Consider the following 20,158-nt stretch of genomic DNA (forward strand, 5'->3'; position numbering starts at 1 on the left):
ATAAATAAAGCAATAATTTAAAAATATGAAATTACTAAAACAGTCACTCTACTTCAGAAAATGAAAATTTAGACTGTATGGTTTATGAAAACATTAGAGAAGAAGTGGCTTATTAATAGAATTAATATCACACTGCTTTGAAAACTTAAGTTTAGAATATATATTGGTTTATGGAATGTGTGCTAATATGATCTTGTAGCTACATCTAGTTCTGACAGCAGTATTTTCAATAATTAATTATTCAAAGTCCCTAGAACTCAATTTAAATGATGCAGCAGATATACACAATGCATGACATAAAGACATTTTATATTCTATATGAAAGTTAAGAACACATCTAAGTTCCACAATTCCTATTCTAAGTTTTTAGATTTTCAGTATCCTTTACCATTATTAAGTCAAAGTCCAACTTTCTTCACCAGATATGCATCAATCTAATAAATCAAGTTCAGCTTCCCCCTTTCTTCTGAGCAGGCAGTCACACTATCCTTTGAGCTTTAGAGTAGAAAAAAACTTCCTAAAATTATTAATATAGCAAAACTTCTAATAATTAGAATGACAACTGTAAACTTCTATATTAGAAATTTTTACACACTCCAAATGGAAAGCACTTATTCTTGTTATTAGCAGGAGTCATCTTCTCAAAATCTAAATCACACTAGATTAAAATCAATGCAAGGATTCTAAATTACTTAATAAGGCTTTAAATAACACCTCTGCCTTAAACTTCATGCAGTTTTTGATTAAATGAGACTCTGCTATTTCTCTACATTGGTTTAAAATCAGCAGGTTTCTTCTACAATAAATATAGTTCCTCTTGATAACCTTAATTGTAAGGCAGGGAAACATATATTGTTACTTTCACATTGGATTTTTGCTCACAAATGATGAATACAGATTCAGCCAAAATTTAAACTGGAAAAGGAAAAAATTCTAAACACTCTCAAGCTACAATGACTGCAGACATCAACATGCTCTTCACAGGGCTTACACACCCCAGAATACCCCTCTTCCAAACCTTTTGATTTTATTTTAGTCATTCCTCCAAATGTAGATAAAACTGTAACAAAAAATTAGTTGCATGTGCCTTATTAAGTGCATCATGACTTAAAGCAGAACCCAATGCAAGCTTTCTGGATAACACTGGATTAAAAAAGTTGGAAACAATGCTACTGGTTTTATTATGGCTTGATGCAGACATGCTTCAGTATATTACAGACTCTCAATTTTAAAATGTAAATGGTACAGGATATTGATAAACCAATTAGCACTGATGCAAAGCAAATTCCTCTTTTATCTCAATTACAACATGACAACTTAATAGGTCAAGACAGTCTAACATCTGAGACAAGGGCAATTCAATAAAACAACTGCATCTTGATATGGTAATTAAGAGGAAATGTGAATCCATTACATTGTCTTGTGTATGTGCGCATATGTAGGTGTTTTTTTTTAATTTATTTAAGCATTTTATGCCCTCTTGCTGTTTTTATAGTGTATCAAATCCACATGAACAGAGTTGAGCCCAGTTGACAAGTACCTACAGTGTCTGTAGTTTTAGCAGGCAAATTTTAAGGATGCAACTGTGCAGATAAATAATTCATGAAAAGCCACTGAAAGATATGCAATTGTAAGATAATCTCTTCAAACACAGGACTTCTCTGCGTATAAATTTGCAAATTATTTTGATTTGGCAACAAGAATTTATTAAAGGTTCAAATACCTTGATCCTGAACGTGTACTTGCACGCACTCAATTGGAAAATAAAACAAAATGACAAAGACCAAAGCAAAATAAATACATCACAATTGAAAAATAAAAATAATTTTGCTCAAATATGACGTCACTTAGAAGTTAGATGTGGCACATCCTAGAAAAGAAATGGTAGCCAGCACTGGCAAGAGTGTAGTGGAGTATACTGCAGCTTTTTGACAAACCAGGAGTTTTGGCAATGAGGACAAAGTGCTCTCATGAAGTCAAAGAAAGGTAGATGTTCTGTTTTATGGTTTCATCTTAATTTGATATACACACTGTAGTAGAAGTTTCACTTTATAACAGATCTTGGAACAATTTAAGAAATAAACAAAGCCAATGAGGGCCATATGTGAGTATAATATTCTGAAGAGATTGTACATTAGTTTAGAATACAAACAAAAACTTACCTCTCTATTAGCTCTGGATGTTTATAATGAAAGACAAACATTATTGTAGGCTGCACTACAGCAAAACAAATAAATAACTTCAGATGTAGAATGTAACAACCTATGCAGCCAATAGAAGAGAATAATTCCCACGCTGAAAGCACCTTCTTTAGTTAAATAATACCTTTAGCCTGTTCATGGCTTTGTAATAAAACTTCTGGCAAAAAGTTTATCTATTTCTTTTAATCATCATCTCAGCAAAAGGGAATCATAATACATAAAAACTGTAAACATGGAAAAAATGTTTTTGTGGTGTTCAATCCACCACAAAAATCAAACCAACCTGATTCCAAGATTCATAGCCTCAGCAGTTCCAATCATACTGATGGCCAAGAGCATGTTGTTGCAGATCTTTGCAGCCTAAAAACACGTGAAACCATCAATTAGTTTATGCATTTTCATAGAAGTAACATACAGGAATCCACTAGGCTCAGGACAATAGGATCAAGTGTGTTTTGGCAGCTTTCTTCTAGAGTAAACACAGATCTGTGATAGCACAAAGTTCATGAAAGTTGCTCTACGGCTCCTTCACAGATTAAAAAATATCTTTATTTCTTAGTACTGCTCAGAACATCCAGTAAATCTAAATTCAGATGAAACAAAATCAAAATGTCTCTCCCCTAAGAAGCATAATCTCAACAAGCCAGTGTGGACAAATACCAGTCAGATTTTTATACTAAGTTACACAACACGCTGGACAAAAGTGCCATGATGTTATTTACAAACACAAGGTTAGAGACAAACAAACAAGGATGAAGATATATTATCAAGCATTTAGTTCTTGAGTAAAAGAGTAGACATCAATAAATAAAAAGCCAGAAAAAGGAAAGACTGAGATAGCTATTAGCCCTTCAGAAAGCATTACCTGTCCGGTTCCAACCTCTCCACAGTAAACCACATTAGAACCCATGCATGTCAGCAACTCTTTGGCAGCATTAAATTCTTGTTCCACTCCACCAACCATGAAAGTAAGGTTTCCAGCTCGAGCAGCTCCAACACCTGAATCAAGATAACATTGGATTTAATAATACTATTAAAAAGCCTCAAAAATTAGGCAGTTTCTCTTACCAGTAAGGGTCTGATGATGCAAAATTAATACTTCTCTTATGATGAACCTCTCAAATTCTATTTAAAAGTAACCCTACATTCCCAGTACTCAAAGGATCAGCAATCTAAATTCTGAAACATTTGATGGAGCTAAAACCACCTTATCTTCCAGGCACACTACTAGAAAAGTCGTAAGACTTGCATAAAACTGGCAGTCATTTTTTATAGTTTATACAAAGAAACAATCAACTTTTCCTGCAACTTTGCGCTCCACAAAATTCATGGTGTCTGAATTACTAAATAAAATTTTTCTTTTGTCAAACTACTCTTCACATACAACCATTAACAAACTACTGCTCAAAGATAACTCTGCTTTTATCAGCCTTTCTAAAGCTAAGTTAATTTTTATCGGTGCTTCCTGATTTTCACATGATTGAACAGCTAAAAGACACAAGTATATAAAATCAAGTCTTCTGAATTTCTTTAGTTTATGATGTTCTTAATCTGAAGCAAAATTCTCCTTAATCTGAGAAGCTTTAAGTTAGTTCCCACACATAAACTTAATGCATCTACAATGACGCAATTATTACGTAAAGACAATTTAAAAATTATTCATACACATACACACACACAAACACACTATTCCCAATTTTATTCCTGTAGTCTGTCCTGTCTTTTGCGCAGTTCAGTAAACACACCATAGTTCTTTGAATATACAGTTCCTAAGCACAACACCGGCAAATTTTTCATGTGATATTTATTGCCCCCACCCCATGAAATATTCTATTCCTTAAAAAAAGCCTAATTCTAATATGAATTACTCTTACATCCCTAACTTCCTCATCCCCAGTATTTAATGGGTATAACTGCTAGGAAAATTCGGCCTAAACTGATGAACAGATCAGCTTCCTCACTAATTTTCACTCTGGCAAGAAGCATAGCCACAATAAATTTTCTGTGCTATGCTTCAAGCATTGGCTGGTTAGGACATACAGCTGCAGATAACAACTGACTTTCAAATTAAACATGCTCAATTAGTTACAATGCTCCAAAGTGCTGTACCACAGCTAAGGAAATGGTCAGTTTTGGACTTTGTTGACAACCTCAAGGATAGTTACATTGCAGCTTTTCACACTGAAGAATTTGTTGAATTTTTTGTTTTGCTTTTCAATAAAAATTTCAATTTATGCTCTCACTGTGTGCAACTGCTCTGTGTGGCTATGGCTACAAATGCCCCTTACTGTATCTTGCAAGTGTTTATTTTTCCCATCCTGCCTTTCAACATCTACTACCTTTTTAAGTCACTGAAGAATTTCAGACAAATTTGACAGATTAAAATCTCAAAAAGAGTAAATACCCACCAGTTACGCAAAACTAGGCAACAGTAAAGATGCTCCCAGTGATATACTCAGCCTATACTAGAACCCAGAATCACAGGATTTCTGGGGTTGGAAGTAACCTCTCAAGATCATTCAAGCCCCCTGTTCAAGGAGGGCCAGCTGAGGCATGATGCCCAGGACATCAGTGTCCAGTCAGCCTTCGAGTGTCTCCAAGGATGGAGACTCCACAGCCTCCCTAGGTAACTTCTTCCACTCTTTGCTTACCCTCACAGTAAAAAAAAAGTGTTTTCTTGTGATTCAGACAGAATTTCTTGAGTTTTGATTTGTGCCTCCTGTCCTGTCACTGGACACTACTGAGCAGGGTGTAGCTCCCTTACTTGTCTCCGCTCAGGTCTTTATACACATTGATAAGATTCTCCTGCACCTTCCCTTCATGCTAAACAGTCTCAGCTCTCTCAGTGTCTCTTTGTATAAAAGATGCTCCAGACCATTTGCCATCTTCAGGGCCCTTAGCTGGACTCACTCCAGTAAATCTGTGTTTTTCTTGTGCTATTAAGTCCAGAACTGGAGCACCCAGAAGAACTCAGACCCACAGCTTTAACGAAACAATCGGTCTGAACACAGAACACTGCTGAGGTACTGAAATACATACAGCAGTGAAGATCTTCCTGCCCAGGTTGAGACACCCAATTTTCAGCCAATCCTTGATCTCACTTGAACAACTCCTCTCCAGGCAACTCACAGGAACTGGGCAAAGAGCAAAGCCCAAACTAGCTAGCACAAACAGGTCATTGTTGTCTTTTTGGCTACCAGTTCACTATGTACATGACCGCAAAGATTGCTACATTAATAAACACAATGATTTTCATTCCATTCTTCTAGCTATTTTTATTCAAACCACATAATGGCCTTTACCACTAATCCTGTGATCTGACCTGCAGCAAATTAAGTAGACAATTTAAGTCAAAGCTTACAAACAAAATCCAGTACTATCCATCATAGGTCAATAGCCTTGTATCTAGATTACAGACTGCTAAATAGCTTCAGAGATTCATTTATTAGAGCAAAATTAATGCTGACAATAGTTTTCAGCTGGTTAATCTTCTGACAGCTGCACTCTCTCACTTGTTCAAACACATTTCAAGAAGCAAAAATAAATTAGTTAAGTAGAAAAAAAGAGACCAATTTGTTGTATAATGCAGAAGGCTTGGAAAATTCTTGTTTTAAAAACAAAAACCTATTTACTCCATGGTAGATTTTATTATCTAGGGTCCTTGCCAACTATTTGCTATTTTTTCAGAATCAAATGAGCAACGCAGCAAATTTTTAAGACTGGCAATTAAAAAAAAAATTGGCACGTAGTCTAAGAGTATGAGAACTGTAACTTCAGCTAAAAAGAGAAATTAAAAAAATCATTATACAAGAATGCACAGCCTTCTTTCACAATCACAGCTTCCATACCAACAACACAAGCAGTTAAGTATTATCAGTTTTTAACATTAAAGAGAGCAGTGGAGATGCAGAGCAGCTAATGCAACTTAAATATGCTAACTATTATTTTTCATATTTTGATTTTTTTAAAGAAGTCTTACCACCTAAGATAATGTTTTATGTACCACTGTGGGGGTCCAAAGTTGTTTAAAATCTATCTGTTCTTTCTAAAATACAAAAAGTCTTCTAATCCTTGGGGAATAGTTTTCAGAGAAACAGCATCTATGATTAGCATGTATTAAGATTTCCTCCTCTGCAGCAAAACAAGACTGCTGGAGCTCATGGCTGCAGTCTTGTACTTGGTTTCTCTAGGGTGATAACCCATACCTATCTGCAGAATCCTGCAAGGTCGTCACACCAGCAGATCAACTCCGAGTCTGTTGCTCACAACAGCACCAGATTTTGTCCCAGAGACATAATCTGACAGGAACAAGATTGCCGAAAAATATGAGAGATCTAGCTAGCTGAGGGGATATGCAAGAAAATGACTCTGGGAAAAAATATGGTGAGAAGTTACAGAGTAGCACTGCAGTATGGCATATCCATTTGGAGATGGGTTTCCCACTTGTGTACTAGCAGATTTTGGATGAAGATCTGCAAAACTAAGTTTTTTTTATCAAAAGAGGTACATAAAGAACTGCACTTCAAAGCATCCTGTCACATCTGGCTGTGCTACTTGTGGGGCAAGTTCAATCCAGGTGTTTCTCTTTTGATTGCCAATGGATTGCTCAGTGAACCTGCTACAGAGCAGTTCTTAAGTTCAACATTTTAGACAAAAATAGGAATGGAAACTTAGGAGCCCTCACATGACAACATGAACTGATTGCAGCTACCCTGGAACAGTCTGAAGATGACCTCAAGTTTTAGCATCCAGGCCAAGCAGCCTCATTTGACAGACATGCTGCCCTTCCATATTCACTTTCCTGTGCTTATTTAAACAGCATTTCATGTTGCTGCAAAAAGCCTAGAAATTCGCCACTGATGTTTCCAGTGCCAAAAAAAAAAAAGCCCAGAAAGGTCTTAGCTCTACAACTACATCATTAAAACTGCTTAGTTTCTATCACTTTGCTTATTATTAAGAACACAATTTGCTAGAAAAGAGATGTTAATGCAAAGGTGTTATATTAAATTATCTGCTTTTGTTTTCAGCTTTATTACATTTCTGTAAGAACAGAGGGCAGATAAATTAAAAAGAAGTGACATTGTAAGGCTATGCATTACAGCACCATCACAGTGGCAATGCTGAAAACAGGAATGCTGCTGGAAAGACAATGCACCCAAGCATATCCCTGTGTCAACATATTTAAACCATTGCAGTGCTGCACCTGCAGGTAAAAAAATTCATTGCTGACAAAATTGAGGCTGAAGTGATATGAAATGAGCTGTTTCAATCTCTGAAGGACAAATAAGAGATGAAGGCTGTAATATCAACAAGCTTCAGCAAAAAATTATCTATTTTGTTGTTTTTCTACTCAACATTTAGCTGCGATTTTAACAACTAATTTTTGATCTAACCTAGATCTTTAAAAAAAGCAAACAAGAAGAACGTTGCTAGAGTTTTAATATTTTATCTTGTTTTACAGTGTTGCACCTTCAAGCACAGGAGTTGAGGCTTGGCCTGTTCCACTTTGGGAAGTGCAAGGGAACACTGGTCTTTTATTCTGATTCTTTTTTTTTAAAATGCAGTTTAAGTGACTGTAGCTGCCTCAAACAAGCAGGTTCTTGTCATGTTTGCTCTCTTTCACATAGGCTGAGCTTGAGAGGCTGCATCTGTGTACCTTGTGTGTGTATTTTTAAAGACTAAGCAGATTTTTTAAGTACCTGCCAGCTCACACGAAATACTTTGTCTTTGCAACTCACCAAAAGTTAAACCAAGATACACAAGGAAAGATTAACTGAAAAGGTTACTACTGTTTTGCTACACATATAAATCTAAAACCAATTAAAAGGCACGTAAAGGCAAAATCAGCTATAAATCCCTAGTGGAAATAAAAGAATATTTAAAACCATTCTATAAATTTTAACATAACCGTGAAGCGACTAGTTATTTTATAAAATATAAGGAAGGTATCAATGTTTTCTACTTGCTTCTTAGACAATGTCTGCCATCATCAATCTATTTCCAGGAAACAAGTAAATGGAACAGACTCAGAAAAAAAACCCCACAGCACACTGCCACTCCAAGGGCTTGTGTTTCTCCCTATTACGAAAATCAGCATCAAAGTTAGACCTATGAAGCTATTCTGCTGCCTTATAACTAAAACACAGTAAATCACTTAATTTGCTCAAAAGAACTTAAATGTTGTAACCAGTCTGCCATCAGCAGAGATAAAGAAGAGGACCGATGGGACCGGGCTGCAATGTGAGCCGTCTTTAAAATGCAATTGTTCTAATCATTTTCTACAGATGCAGCCTCACAAGGGGCTGCTGTCACAGGGACCATTTACGACTTGTTATGGTGTCTCTATTGTTTACCAGCGACATTCGCTAAAAAGGCGACAGCTGGGATAGAAAGCTGCTCCTCAACGAACAATATAATCCCGTGAAAGTAATCAACAAATTTAAGGGTGTTAATTAACTTTACACTTTATCATGTTCAATTAGTTGTCCTTTCTCGAAAAGATTGCCGTGCACAATCGGTTTAGAGCGTGCCATGTTTGATTTGTAAGTGATCACTGTTTCTGTTTCGAAGTCCATGTCAGATGTTCTCTTGGGTTTTGGTGACACAGATGAATGGCTCTGCACATGTTAGGGGGTGATCTGGTTTAACATAAACCAGCATAACATAACCTCTTGTTAACGTATCACTGGCCTTTCCAAGCAGGCACAGAAACGCCCGTGCCCACGGACGCACACAAACGTGCACAAAACCCCTGCGGCAGCACGACACTCAATGAGCCCAAGTTTCGTTTTTGCTGAAACACAAAGACACAAATAAATGGGCAATTTTTCATCATTATATCTCAAAGCAGGACTTGTCTTTTAGGGGCACGCTTGGGATCATTTCTTCCCAGCAAGATTCCTAGTTCTGCTGCATTATGCACTAATGCACAAGTGCCTCCGTACATTTTACATAATGCACGCTGCCTTTTCTAATGGCAGCTGAGCAAATGCTGGGTAGATGCAACTTCTTCTGTATATAAAATTCTGTGGTTTGTACTGCATTTATAATGCCAGAAGAAAGCTGAATTAATCTATTATTAAAATGTGCCATTTTCCCTTTAAGGTACCATTCCTACTTGCTAACGGGACAAGGCAAAGCTCATGATGAAGCGACAACGTACTTGGAAGCGCCCCTTAATGAAAGTCATTGCTGTTTCTCTCTTCTGACAAATAGAGCTTTGCATCACCATACCTCATAAGCTAGTGATTTTTGAACAAAAATGGAAATGGAGGTTCAGGTCAGTGATTTCAAGATTTATACAACAAGCATTCAAATATTAATCCAGACAAAAGCATGCTTAAGGAAGTAGAAGCATCTCTTTTACGGCATAATCGAATTATACAATTTGTGAGATTATGGCTGTACAGAGAAAAAAAACCTAGTGGATTTTTATTCTGCAGCAACAGGCAAATTAAATACACATGATCATCATTATTTAAGCAGTAACATTGTACATAAAAACAAACTGCAAAAAACCCACCCACAAAACAAAACAAAATAAAAATGCAAAGAAAGCCCAATGGAAAAGTTGTTAACTCTGAAAGCTAATAATGGACTAGGTTAAATATTTAAGAGGAAATTATAGACTATATTAGAAATAGCTGAAACCACAAAACAAAGCAGTATAAAACATTAGTTTTCTGCTAGGAAGAAGATCTGCAGGGAAAAGGGAAGCGGTCGATAGATCCTTAAATTGGACGCAATAGCTGTTCTTCTATCCCAAGTTGGCAGCTGCTACATTTGCAGACCTAGTTCATTATTTACCCATAATGACCATCAAGCTCCAGTCAAAGTCAGATCACAACAACTGTCAGCAGCTCTTTTAATTAGCCTTGTTTGAATTCAGATAAATATCACAATGGCCCAGCTTCTGCTGAAAAAGCAACAAGAAGATTGCAAGGAATAAGCTGCCCTGACTTCCTAACAAACAGTATTGTGAAAAAGTCCAGAGAACCAAAGTTGTTGGTTTTTTGTTTATTTTTTTTTTTAAATTAAGGAAGGGATGGCAATGTGCACATAATTATTTTTCCCTCACGTGATATTCATATTACTACTTACAATTCCTGTTTATAAGCAAATTTGTGCATCTCAAATGCCAACTCAAAACACTACTCCACAATCTGAAAGGTAAACTTGAAGAGGTGGTTTACAGGTATTAATTAAATTTCTAACCTCTGTGAAATCATATGTTTTGAAAAACTGGATCAGAATTAAGGAATGCACATATTAACAGGATTATCCTCTCCTAATTTATCTCCTTCTGTTTGTTTATCCTCAGGGAACATAATCTTCTGTTGCACCAAGCCACTCTCATTCTCCCTGTGTCAGCAGCAGAATAATAATTCCCTCCTCCTCCTCCTCCTCCACCCCCTCTCCCACAAGCACTGGCAAGAACGAAGACGAGTGGATCAGACTGTGTGCATCAGCATTAATGCTCCATGCAGCTATTTTCCTAGCAGTAGTAGACACTGAAAGAAAGATGCAAGAGAGGTGAGCAATATGCTACCTGCTCTGGGCAGCCCAGCATGAGAGGGCGTAATTAAACAGATTTTGCCTCCCAGAATAAAATGAAGGTAGAAGATGCAAGCAGAGACTGCTCTAAGAGCCCCTCTTCAGCATTCCACTTGCTGTCACAGCTGAGTCCCAGTTTTGCTAGGTGCTGTTCAAAGACAAGGCCAGTTCCAAACTTTCCAGTCCTATACCCCAATCTGGGAAGTGCTGTTGTAAATGCAAGGATACTCAAGAGGCCTCAAGGAAAACATATTTAGGGATTTACATGAATAGTAAGGATAGATGCATATAAACAATAGGTATATACATCTGTTACAGCAGAAGAGGATATCCCATTTGGGAACAGAAAAAATTATGTAAACATAATCAGAAATGGAAGGTAGAAAGTAGTGGAAGAGGAAGAATAAACAACTGATTAAACAAAATTGGCAAAATGATCATGAGAACCTTTCTGTTTTTAAAAGAAGGCCTGAATAGATTTGTATAGGGATTTGTACTTGAACTTGGCCATGGATGGTGGAATAAAGATCTTCAATTTGTTTTAGATGTATTATAGAACGATGCCAAAACACAGAAAAGAATTTGCCCTCTCAATAAATCATGCAAAAACTAGAAGCTGTTGTAGAGGCAGTTTAATATGAGAGGGATGCACGAGGAAAATTTTACGAGATGGTATTAAATAGCAACTGATGCCTCCAAGGGATCAGCCAAAGAAAATAAGTTGCAAAAAGCAAATGCACACATAAGATACTTCAACTTTTTCAACAGAAATACAAGCTGAAAGCCTGATGAAATTGTTCTGTCTGCAGCATTTTTTAAAAAGCACTACATTTAGTTCTAGTCTTTGTAATGTCAAAGAGAAATATCAAAGCATCTGAAAAGTTAGCAAGTAAAAAGGTTAACAGCAGTGCAATAAAAAAGGAAATACAGTATGATTGATCAACTTATCTGCTTATTTTTTAACCAAAATACTGTATTAAAAACATTAAAAAACAGCTCATGACAGTCATCTTTTCCATTCTCCACCTCTGACCCATACTCCACCACAAAATCACAGGCAACAGAAACATCATCTTGGTGTTGCTGGAGTACCAGATTTAGCTACTCCTTTACAATCACTAATATTTAGATATATGGTCAAATCTCACCTCCAGACCTATACAGAAATATGAAAACTTAACAACAACATCCGCATGTATCTACAGTTGTGGACAGCAAAACTACATGCACAGAGCTCAGCACAGTTCAAAACAAGCACCTAATTTTTTAGCTGAACATTAGCAAGAAGATGGTACAGCCAGGGATGAACAGAAGTAATACGTTCCACATATACAAGATCCCAGAATTTCAAAGCAGATTTGAGACGGTCCAAATGTAAAGCATAAAGCACCTGACACTGAGCTGTCTGATTAACTGTTGCTGGGTTCTGAGCAAGCACAGCATCAAAAACATGTGAAATATTGAATACAGAAGAAACAAAGAAAATAGCCCTTCTTCAAATAAAACAAATCTTGCCCAGCACAACTGCTTGAAATTCTGGTCTTTTAGGAGAAGTCCAAAAATTAAACATGAACATGCATGCAGTTCCCCCACCATGTGGGCCACTGTTAACCCTCCATCATACAACTAAAATTGAGTAGAGACAATCTTGACCAATGAGGCTTCAAGTCCTAGAAATAAAAGTTTATCCCACTCACAAACTGCAAAATCAAGAATAATTTTTGTCAGGTGTTAGAGGGAAGAGCTGCATTTCCAGTATCTTCATAATCTCGCATTCTTGAAAAGCTTCTACTCTATGCAGAAGATCAGCAACCAGAAAACAGACTGTTGTGTGACTATAGAAGAAAAAACTCAAAGAGATAGACATTTATGACATTCTCTTTGAAAAAAAGAAGGCAAAATCCCAGAAAAGTGATTCTTATATTCTTACAGTTAGTTGTTCTAACTCAAGTTCACAGACAATACCTAAATGAACATCAAGCCCCCAGAAGCTTAATGTTTGCATGGAATAACCAAAAGCCACAAACAGATCCAGCAATCCACATTGTCATCACAGCTCTTCATCTCATCCATTTTGACTGAACAACATACGTGCAAATGCATGACCAACAAAACCAGATGTGTGGTCAGTCTTGCTGAGCTCTTTAAATCACAAGAAGCAGTCAGCTGTATGTCACCAGGTTTGCAAATTTTGCTACTTGGACATGAACTTCTCCGGAAAGTATAAAATACTTGCACATTCTACCTTAACTCCACAGCAAAATGCAACTATGTTTACACAGTTCTGTGGAATAGATACATAAAAGCTGAAGAAACCCCTTCATTATAACAGCAGAAGAGCCTTCCAGAAAAAATAAACTAGGGATATTTAACATTATTGCCTGTTTCTCCAGTATTAGTACAACTCTAACAGGACATCAATCCTCTTCTACAAATATGAAACACTTGAAACACTTTGGTATTTTATGACTTTATCACATTACTTTCCTATAGGCCCCTAAACCCAACAAAACATGGCATGTTTTTTTTTTTTTAATAATGAAGGCATTAAGCACATCACTAAAAAAAGAAAAATACAGTCACACTGAAATACGCATTTAAACTGTGTTATTCAACAGGTATGGGTTCAAGTGTTCTTAATAAAAGGTCTGCATCTTAAAAAGCCAGCTGTAGAAGCAGGTAAATTTCTATTGATGCATTCATTAGTCCTTTCATGTCATCTAAGAAAATTAGGACAATAAACACACAAAAATGAAACAAAAAGCATTTAAATGGGGTGGATAACATAGCATATATGTTCTTAAGCATTTCTGGTTTATCTTAAAAAGCTGAAGATGTAGCAATGCCATATGCCAATCCCAATCAATAGGGGCATACTTACATACACAACCTTTTAAAAAGTACCTAGTATTTAACAGGAATATAACAAAATTTTAAAATAAAATAGAAATGTATAGCCAGAAAGAAGTGTCAGACAGGTAATTTTAAAATAAATCAGTCTCCAGTATTTTATCCTGGAGGGCTGCTCAGCTGAAAGTTTTGATTTTACCTGTTTTAGGTACAGTCTATGAGAGGACAACTGACAGAGGTTTACCAAATGAAACTGGAAAGAAATTAATAAATATTAAGAGTGAAGATTGCACTGAACATATTTGAATGAACTTTTGAACTCTGTCCTGTCAAGTGTCATCGGAGTATTAGACCAAGAATTTTCCTGACAATCTGAACCATCATCAGAGTGCATTGCTCCAGATATGTCTATGCTTCCTTTAAGCACTTGGGCATTGAATCTTGCCTCTGGATACAGTCAGCAGCCCACACAATCTTATCTTTCAGCTTCTCCTTTAAAATACATGCTTATTTTAAAGCATGCCTAACTATTACCTACAAAGTAACAAATCACTTTCTGCTGCCTAATTTCAGCATAGTCAAAGTTAATTCTCAAAGCTTTAAGGCACTGAAAGGCAAAGCAGTACAGTAATGCAAGATTACAACAACTGCTAGAAAAACAGCCTAAATTGGAAAGATTCCATTTAAAGAATCCCTTTGTTTCAAGGTCTTTCCCAGTTCTATTTCCTGTTCAGGGATCCTCCACACATAATTCTATTATTACCTCTCTTACAAAACAGATAGTACATCTCTTTCAAAGAACTAGATTTAGCATTGCCCTCCAGCCTAAAACGCAATGTACTTTTCAGTGTTCTCAAATGTATTTGATGCCACTTATACAATGGGTTCAAACCCTTGTAATTTAATTAAAAGTCATATTTCTTTACGTATGAAATAATTCTAAGTTTAATATGGAAATATTTTTAAGAAGAGATACTATTTTTATTATTACTTTTATTGTTTCAGCATGAGCCAATATGCAATCATATGGTTTAAATTTACAAATGTTTACATGCTCCAAATGCTGTACTTTCACAAAACAAAACACATTTTCGTATTTAACTGGGCTGAATCTGAATGACAACTTAAGGAGAACCACTATAACACTTGTGTTTCTCTTTTTTCTGTACTATCTGTAAGTATTCCAATGCTGCAACTCTTGGCAATCTCGCACAAAACCCATTTAACCTTTTTTTTGTAATGTAAAGGTATTGAAAGTCAGTACTTGGCCTGGCCCTCCATTTAAAAACAAGAAAAGAAAAAGGCTGCATTTTGCCAACGAACAGAATCAAGAGGGTAACAAAGTTAATTATTTCTCATAATCAGTAATTATGATTAGATAAGAGACTCTTTGGTAATGAACTGCTCTAATGATGGAGGACCTCCATCCTAAGAAATATAATACTACATTAACATAACTGTGTATGCAAAGTACATAGAACCGCTGCCACAGTTAACTTGTCATTGAATGATTAAATAGGAATTCATAATTAGAAAAATCCACAGCATAATTTATTGGCCTTCTCGACAGTTATGGTTCATTAGAAGTTGATTACCAAATAGTGACCTCTAGCGGCCTGCAGCTTTTTCATGTTATCTCGGTTCTCTTAGCAGTTTTGGCAGCTATTTATCCTTAAAAAAAAAAAAAAAAAAAGAAGGTAGTTTGAGGAATTTAAAATGTTACCCTTCAAGATATCTTTTCTTTTTAAACTTCCCTTGAAATATATAGCGTGCTAATTTTTTCATAAAATGGTTTCCCACTCTGTAACCATTTATATAAATGTATAAAAATGTACATCTATATGAAAACTCCACAACTTCTCAGTTTTAAAGTTACTACTGAGGCTAACATGGTTCTCATGGTAATTAATATTTATATACTGATTAAACATAATGCCTTCTTCTAAAAATATATCATTTACTAAAATAAACCACTTTTCTAGTGTCAATTACAAAGACCTTGAGAAGCTCACACTCCAGGCCAGCCTGCGTATACCTTAAGGTGAAGTGCCTCTAAGCGTTGCCTTTGAACAACAGTCAGTTTTGCACTAAAACAAATTACACCGGCTCAGTTGGAGGAGGCAGAGGACAGGGAGACAGAAAACTCCACACTTCTCTGCTCCAGGCAGGAGAAAAAACCCCCAACATTTCTTATTATTTGCTGGACACATGCCTTGCAATATTCTTCATTCAAATTTAATTTAAGAAAAATGCAGCTTAAAATTAAGTAAGATTTGCATTTATCTGTAAAATCTTTTAAGCATTAGGGTGGAATTTTCCCTCCTTCAACTTAGTTAATCCACTGTTAGGCTATTTAGACAGTGTTCTATTTTAAAATTTTCCATTATGATAGATACACTTTTTTTTAACTAGGACAATATCTAATTTTTTTTAAGTATGAATGCTTCTAACAGGAAGTAGCACATCTGAAACTAATATAGAAGCCCCTGAAACACAGTATTAAATAAAAATTCATACTCAATGAATACAAGCAATTTGAATTTCCATTGTTTTAATTTTCCATCTTGCTTTTTTTTCAACACTAACTGTAGAAACGATGCACATGTATTTTTCTTCACTTTTGTCTAACACAGAACCGGCTAAAAAAATTATCCCCCATTTTTGGACAGAAGCAAGAAAATAAACAGCACAATCCTTTTTCATACATAAAAAGATTTTTCAGAGAAAACTATTCCAGTCTCCCAAATGGGGAGATGTCCATCATCCTTGTATACTGGAAACAGCTTTAACAATTGCTATAAACAGAGAAATGGATAGCTACAGGACAGAGATCTCCACCCTGATTTGTGTGTGTGTGTGTGTGTGCAGATGTGGGCAGGCACACACACAGGACTCTAGCTGTTTGTGGCGATGATTTAATATAGTGACTGGATAATGAGCTGTGCTCCCTGCAGCAAGTGAATCACCATTTAATGCTATTATCAACAGTTCATGACCCACCGGCATGAAATGTCAACCTGATTAATCTGAACACTACTGACCTCAGAGAGGAAAAGCTACCTTATTGTCAGAATTTAATATATAATAAAACCATACACAGAATATAAATACCTTATCAAGCAAGGCCATTAACAGCAAATCTACTTCATTTTGCTCTACTGTTTCTTTTAAACTTGCTTGGGCATACATTAAAAAAAAAAAAAAAGAAATAAATACTTTTGCCTAGTCAAGCAGGAAGCAATCCATTAGGACTTATTATTTTGATATACAGTGAAACATTTCAAAATGGCTGTCCAAATACAAACCCCATGTTGATACAAATAAGAAAAAAATTAGCATATGCTATTGTAGGACTTGCTACTGTCAATTCATATCAGGAAATGATCAGAAATTGTTCTTGCTTTTCTAAGGTCACTGAGGCAATAAAAATAGTGATTTGTAAATAGGAAACAGCTTGTATGAATGATGCTACATAGGTCACAGAAGAAAGCTACCTTAGCTTTGTAAAATGAATACACTTCAAGAAAATTAGAAACTTGTGCCAGTTACATTCATGAATATAAGGGCAACCTCCCCATTTTTTAAAGTTTTTGCTATAAACTTTTTCTTTTGTAATTCAGTACCATGACAGAGCCCTACTCAACACAATTTTTATGAATTTTTTCTCTTCTATTTGGAGAATAAACCAGGAAAACAAGAAAAAAATACATGCTTTACCAGTCAAAATGAGGTTAGTACAATCTTGCTATATATTCTCCATATGTCTTTTAAATTTAACTTGGCTAGGAGCCTTATTAAAAGATGCAAAACTTTTTAGACAGCTTTTCAGGATTCTCTACATAACAGTATATAAATAACCCAGACTGAAGCTGGGAGGACTACATGGCATTTATCTGTCAAGTTATATTAACTGACACAAGCACAGTAACTACTATGATTTATTGTTAAAACATAGTACAGTTACTTTTAAAATGAAACCCACAATGGTTTCACCCCTCATTTTTTATCATTGTCACCTGGTACTGAAAGGGCTAAGGGATTTTCAGGACAAGGGACTGGAAGAAAACGGAGTGAAATCCCCAAAACTGCCCACATATGAATGGAATGACCGTGGGTGGGACGAGAATGAACACTCCAAGTATTGACTTATAACCACTAGCAGCCAAGGAAAGAGGAACATGTCAAACTGACTTGACTAAAACTTGGACAAAGCCCTGATGTCTGAATTCCCAGTTGAGAGCTCTGCTGGAAATGTAAAGAAGGAATAAAGGAATTCTGGACACTTAAGCAGGAAAGTAATTCATGCTGCCAGCACAGACACATGTTTAAGCTTTGCTTTTCCATTCAGAAACCAAACAGCTCTTGTGTGCCAGTTGACTAGTAAGTGTTGGCCTGTTTTGCAAAGGCTGTCCTGTGTAGCTGCAAATACTGCTGGCTGCAGTGTGCCCAAAGGGGTAACATCTGACAGCCATTAAAACCTCCTCTGCACCCCTCCTCCAAACGTCGAGGCAAGGAGGGGTTTGCCATACAGTAGCACAGCCAGAGTGCTCACTCTTAGCAACTCCAGACGCAGTAATAAGAAGAGTTAACACAGAGGAGCTCTTATTTAGATCTCCATCAAGCACAAATTGTAAACCTGCTAGGATGTCAAGAATATTTTCTGTTTCCTGCAACTAATGACCACCTGCACAATCATGGTGCTCTCTTGGTCCATTGCAGATTAGTTCACCTAGGAGTCTTGCAGCTAGATTGCATCTTCTGCTCTCACAAAACCATGCAGCCCCTCTCCTGCTACACAAAGCTGCTTTGCCTCTGTGCTTCCTCACTGTAAACTCATTCTATGAGCCCTCTTAGAGACTCTGTTTGCCATACACATTTTTTGTTCAGTTTGAACAAATCCCATTTCATCCCTTTTAACTTCTGCAGAAGAAGAGGAACAAGGGATTGGGAACTGGTTCTTCTTCTTTCTAAACAGCTCCTTGACACAACCAAAGCCCAGAAGCTGAGCAGTACCTAAGGTGACAACCCTCCACAGTCCTGACTGTGCTAAGTAGGTGCTACAAGTCACATCAGGTTGGCAGTTCAGCACCAAACAGGGTATCAAATACACAACCCGTATTAAATAAGTTTACCCGAAGTTCCTACGTTGAACAGACAGATTGCCAAACCATCTCACAAGTATTTTGAAGGTGGTGGTGGCGGCTTCCTGTAACAGTGTCAACATAAAGTTCACTGATGAGCTTGGAGAAAAAAGGGACCTACCACTCTCGCCTAAAGGCAGGTAGATGACAAACAAATAAACACAACTTTCCAAACTGTGTAGTTCAGTCCACTCTATTTATCTCCTGTGTTAGTTTGGCTTTCACTCTTCCTCATCAGAAGGAATATATAAGAGAACAAAACAACCAAAATAATATAGAAAGCTTTTACTTGCAATTCAACCATTGCAAATCCAGTATAATCACAGATATCAACTCTAGAATACAGGTGTAGTAATCAAGGAAAGATATAACTAGGGTTTACAGGGTGGAGTGACAAGGATGAAGGACAGAAACTGCATCCTGTCTGGGAATATTGTTGAAAGGAAGAACCAAAAATGAAGTAGAGAAGCTACATCATTCATACAATGGAAAGACAAAAGCAGGCACCCTTAAGGGCAAACAATTTTCTCATCTTGAATCAACACTGATTTTGTATTTTCAAAATTTTTTATTTAGAAAAATTAGATTGCATTAGAAATGCACTGAGTCACATGCTCTGAAGAAATGCAATTATGGTTAATACTGAAGAAAGAAGATAAAGAATACTCCTAACCCTCCCATTTTCAAGCATTCTCTAGAATATTTTGGCATGCATATAGCTGGTTCAATAGATTCAAACTGGTTTTCCTCCTCACTCACAAAAAAAATAATGAGGAAGCAAGGACATGGAATAAAAAAAGTAATTTGCCTTGCTTTCTACTGGGTTTATAGCTATCTATAAAATACCCAAGATCATTCTGAAATGTTAGCAAAAGATAAAACAGTGGCTAGAATAATTTTTAAAAGTATGCTTTTAAAAGCTCTTAAATGAAAAGAAAAACATAAATGTACCTTCGCAGGGAGATAACATTACAGTTTCAAATTAACTTTTTAAGTACACAGAAATGTAGATGAAGAAAGAAGAGAGGTTCCTTGACATAAACATAGAAAATAAGGTTTTTAAGAGGTTATTCTGCAATCTTTCTGTGCTAACTCTGGTCTTAAAATAGGTAATTAGGAAGCATTCTTTTTCTTTGTTCCTAAATGTAACTCAGGCAGTGAGATGGGCTTTTAGTCATAAAGAATGATAGGAAAACTGGGAAGGATAAATGAACTACAGCAATTTATTTCAGAATACAGACTTAATTCCAATGAACATCCTCCAACACCAAAGTTCTCCTAATTTCTGTATTTCGCCTCTTCTCTTAGATTAATGGGGGGATCATGTACCCAAAGTATGCCTGTGGTCCTTCTGTGTACATTATTCATCAACATACTACAGTTCTGGGGGGACTTCAGTAAGGAAAATATAGA

At 36.3% G+C, this 20,158-nt stretch overlaps 1 protein-coding gene across 1 annotated transcript in view; it reads right to left on the minus strand.

Annotated features, from left to right (window-relative positions):
- Nucleotides 1-20,158, minus strand: part of HIBADH (3-hydroxyisobutyrate dehydrogenase) — an 87,287-nt gene that overhangs the window by 13,417 nt on the left and 53,712 nt on the right. Inside the window, exons 5-6 of the mRNA XM_038127074.1 lie at nucleotides 3,067-3,200; nucleotides 2,485-2,561 (exon numbers count right to left, since the gene is read on the minus strand). Of these exons, the coding sequence (XP_037983002.1) occupies nucleotides 2,485-2,561; nucleotides 3,067-3,200 (211 nt within the window). The remainder of the gene's footprint in view (nucleotides 1-2,484; nucleotides 2,562-3,066; nucleotides 3,201-20,158) is intronic.

The sequence above is a fragment of the Motacilla alba genome, chromosome 2, assembly GCF_015832195.1.
Source record: "Motacilla alba alba isolate MOTALB_02 chromosome 2, Motacilla_alba_V1.0_pri, whole genome shotgun sequence".
NCBI classification, from domain to species: Eukaryota; Metazoa; Chordata; class Aves; order Passeriformes; family Motacillidae; genus Motacilla; species Motacilla alba.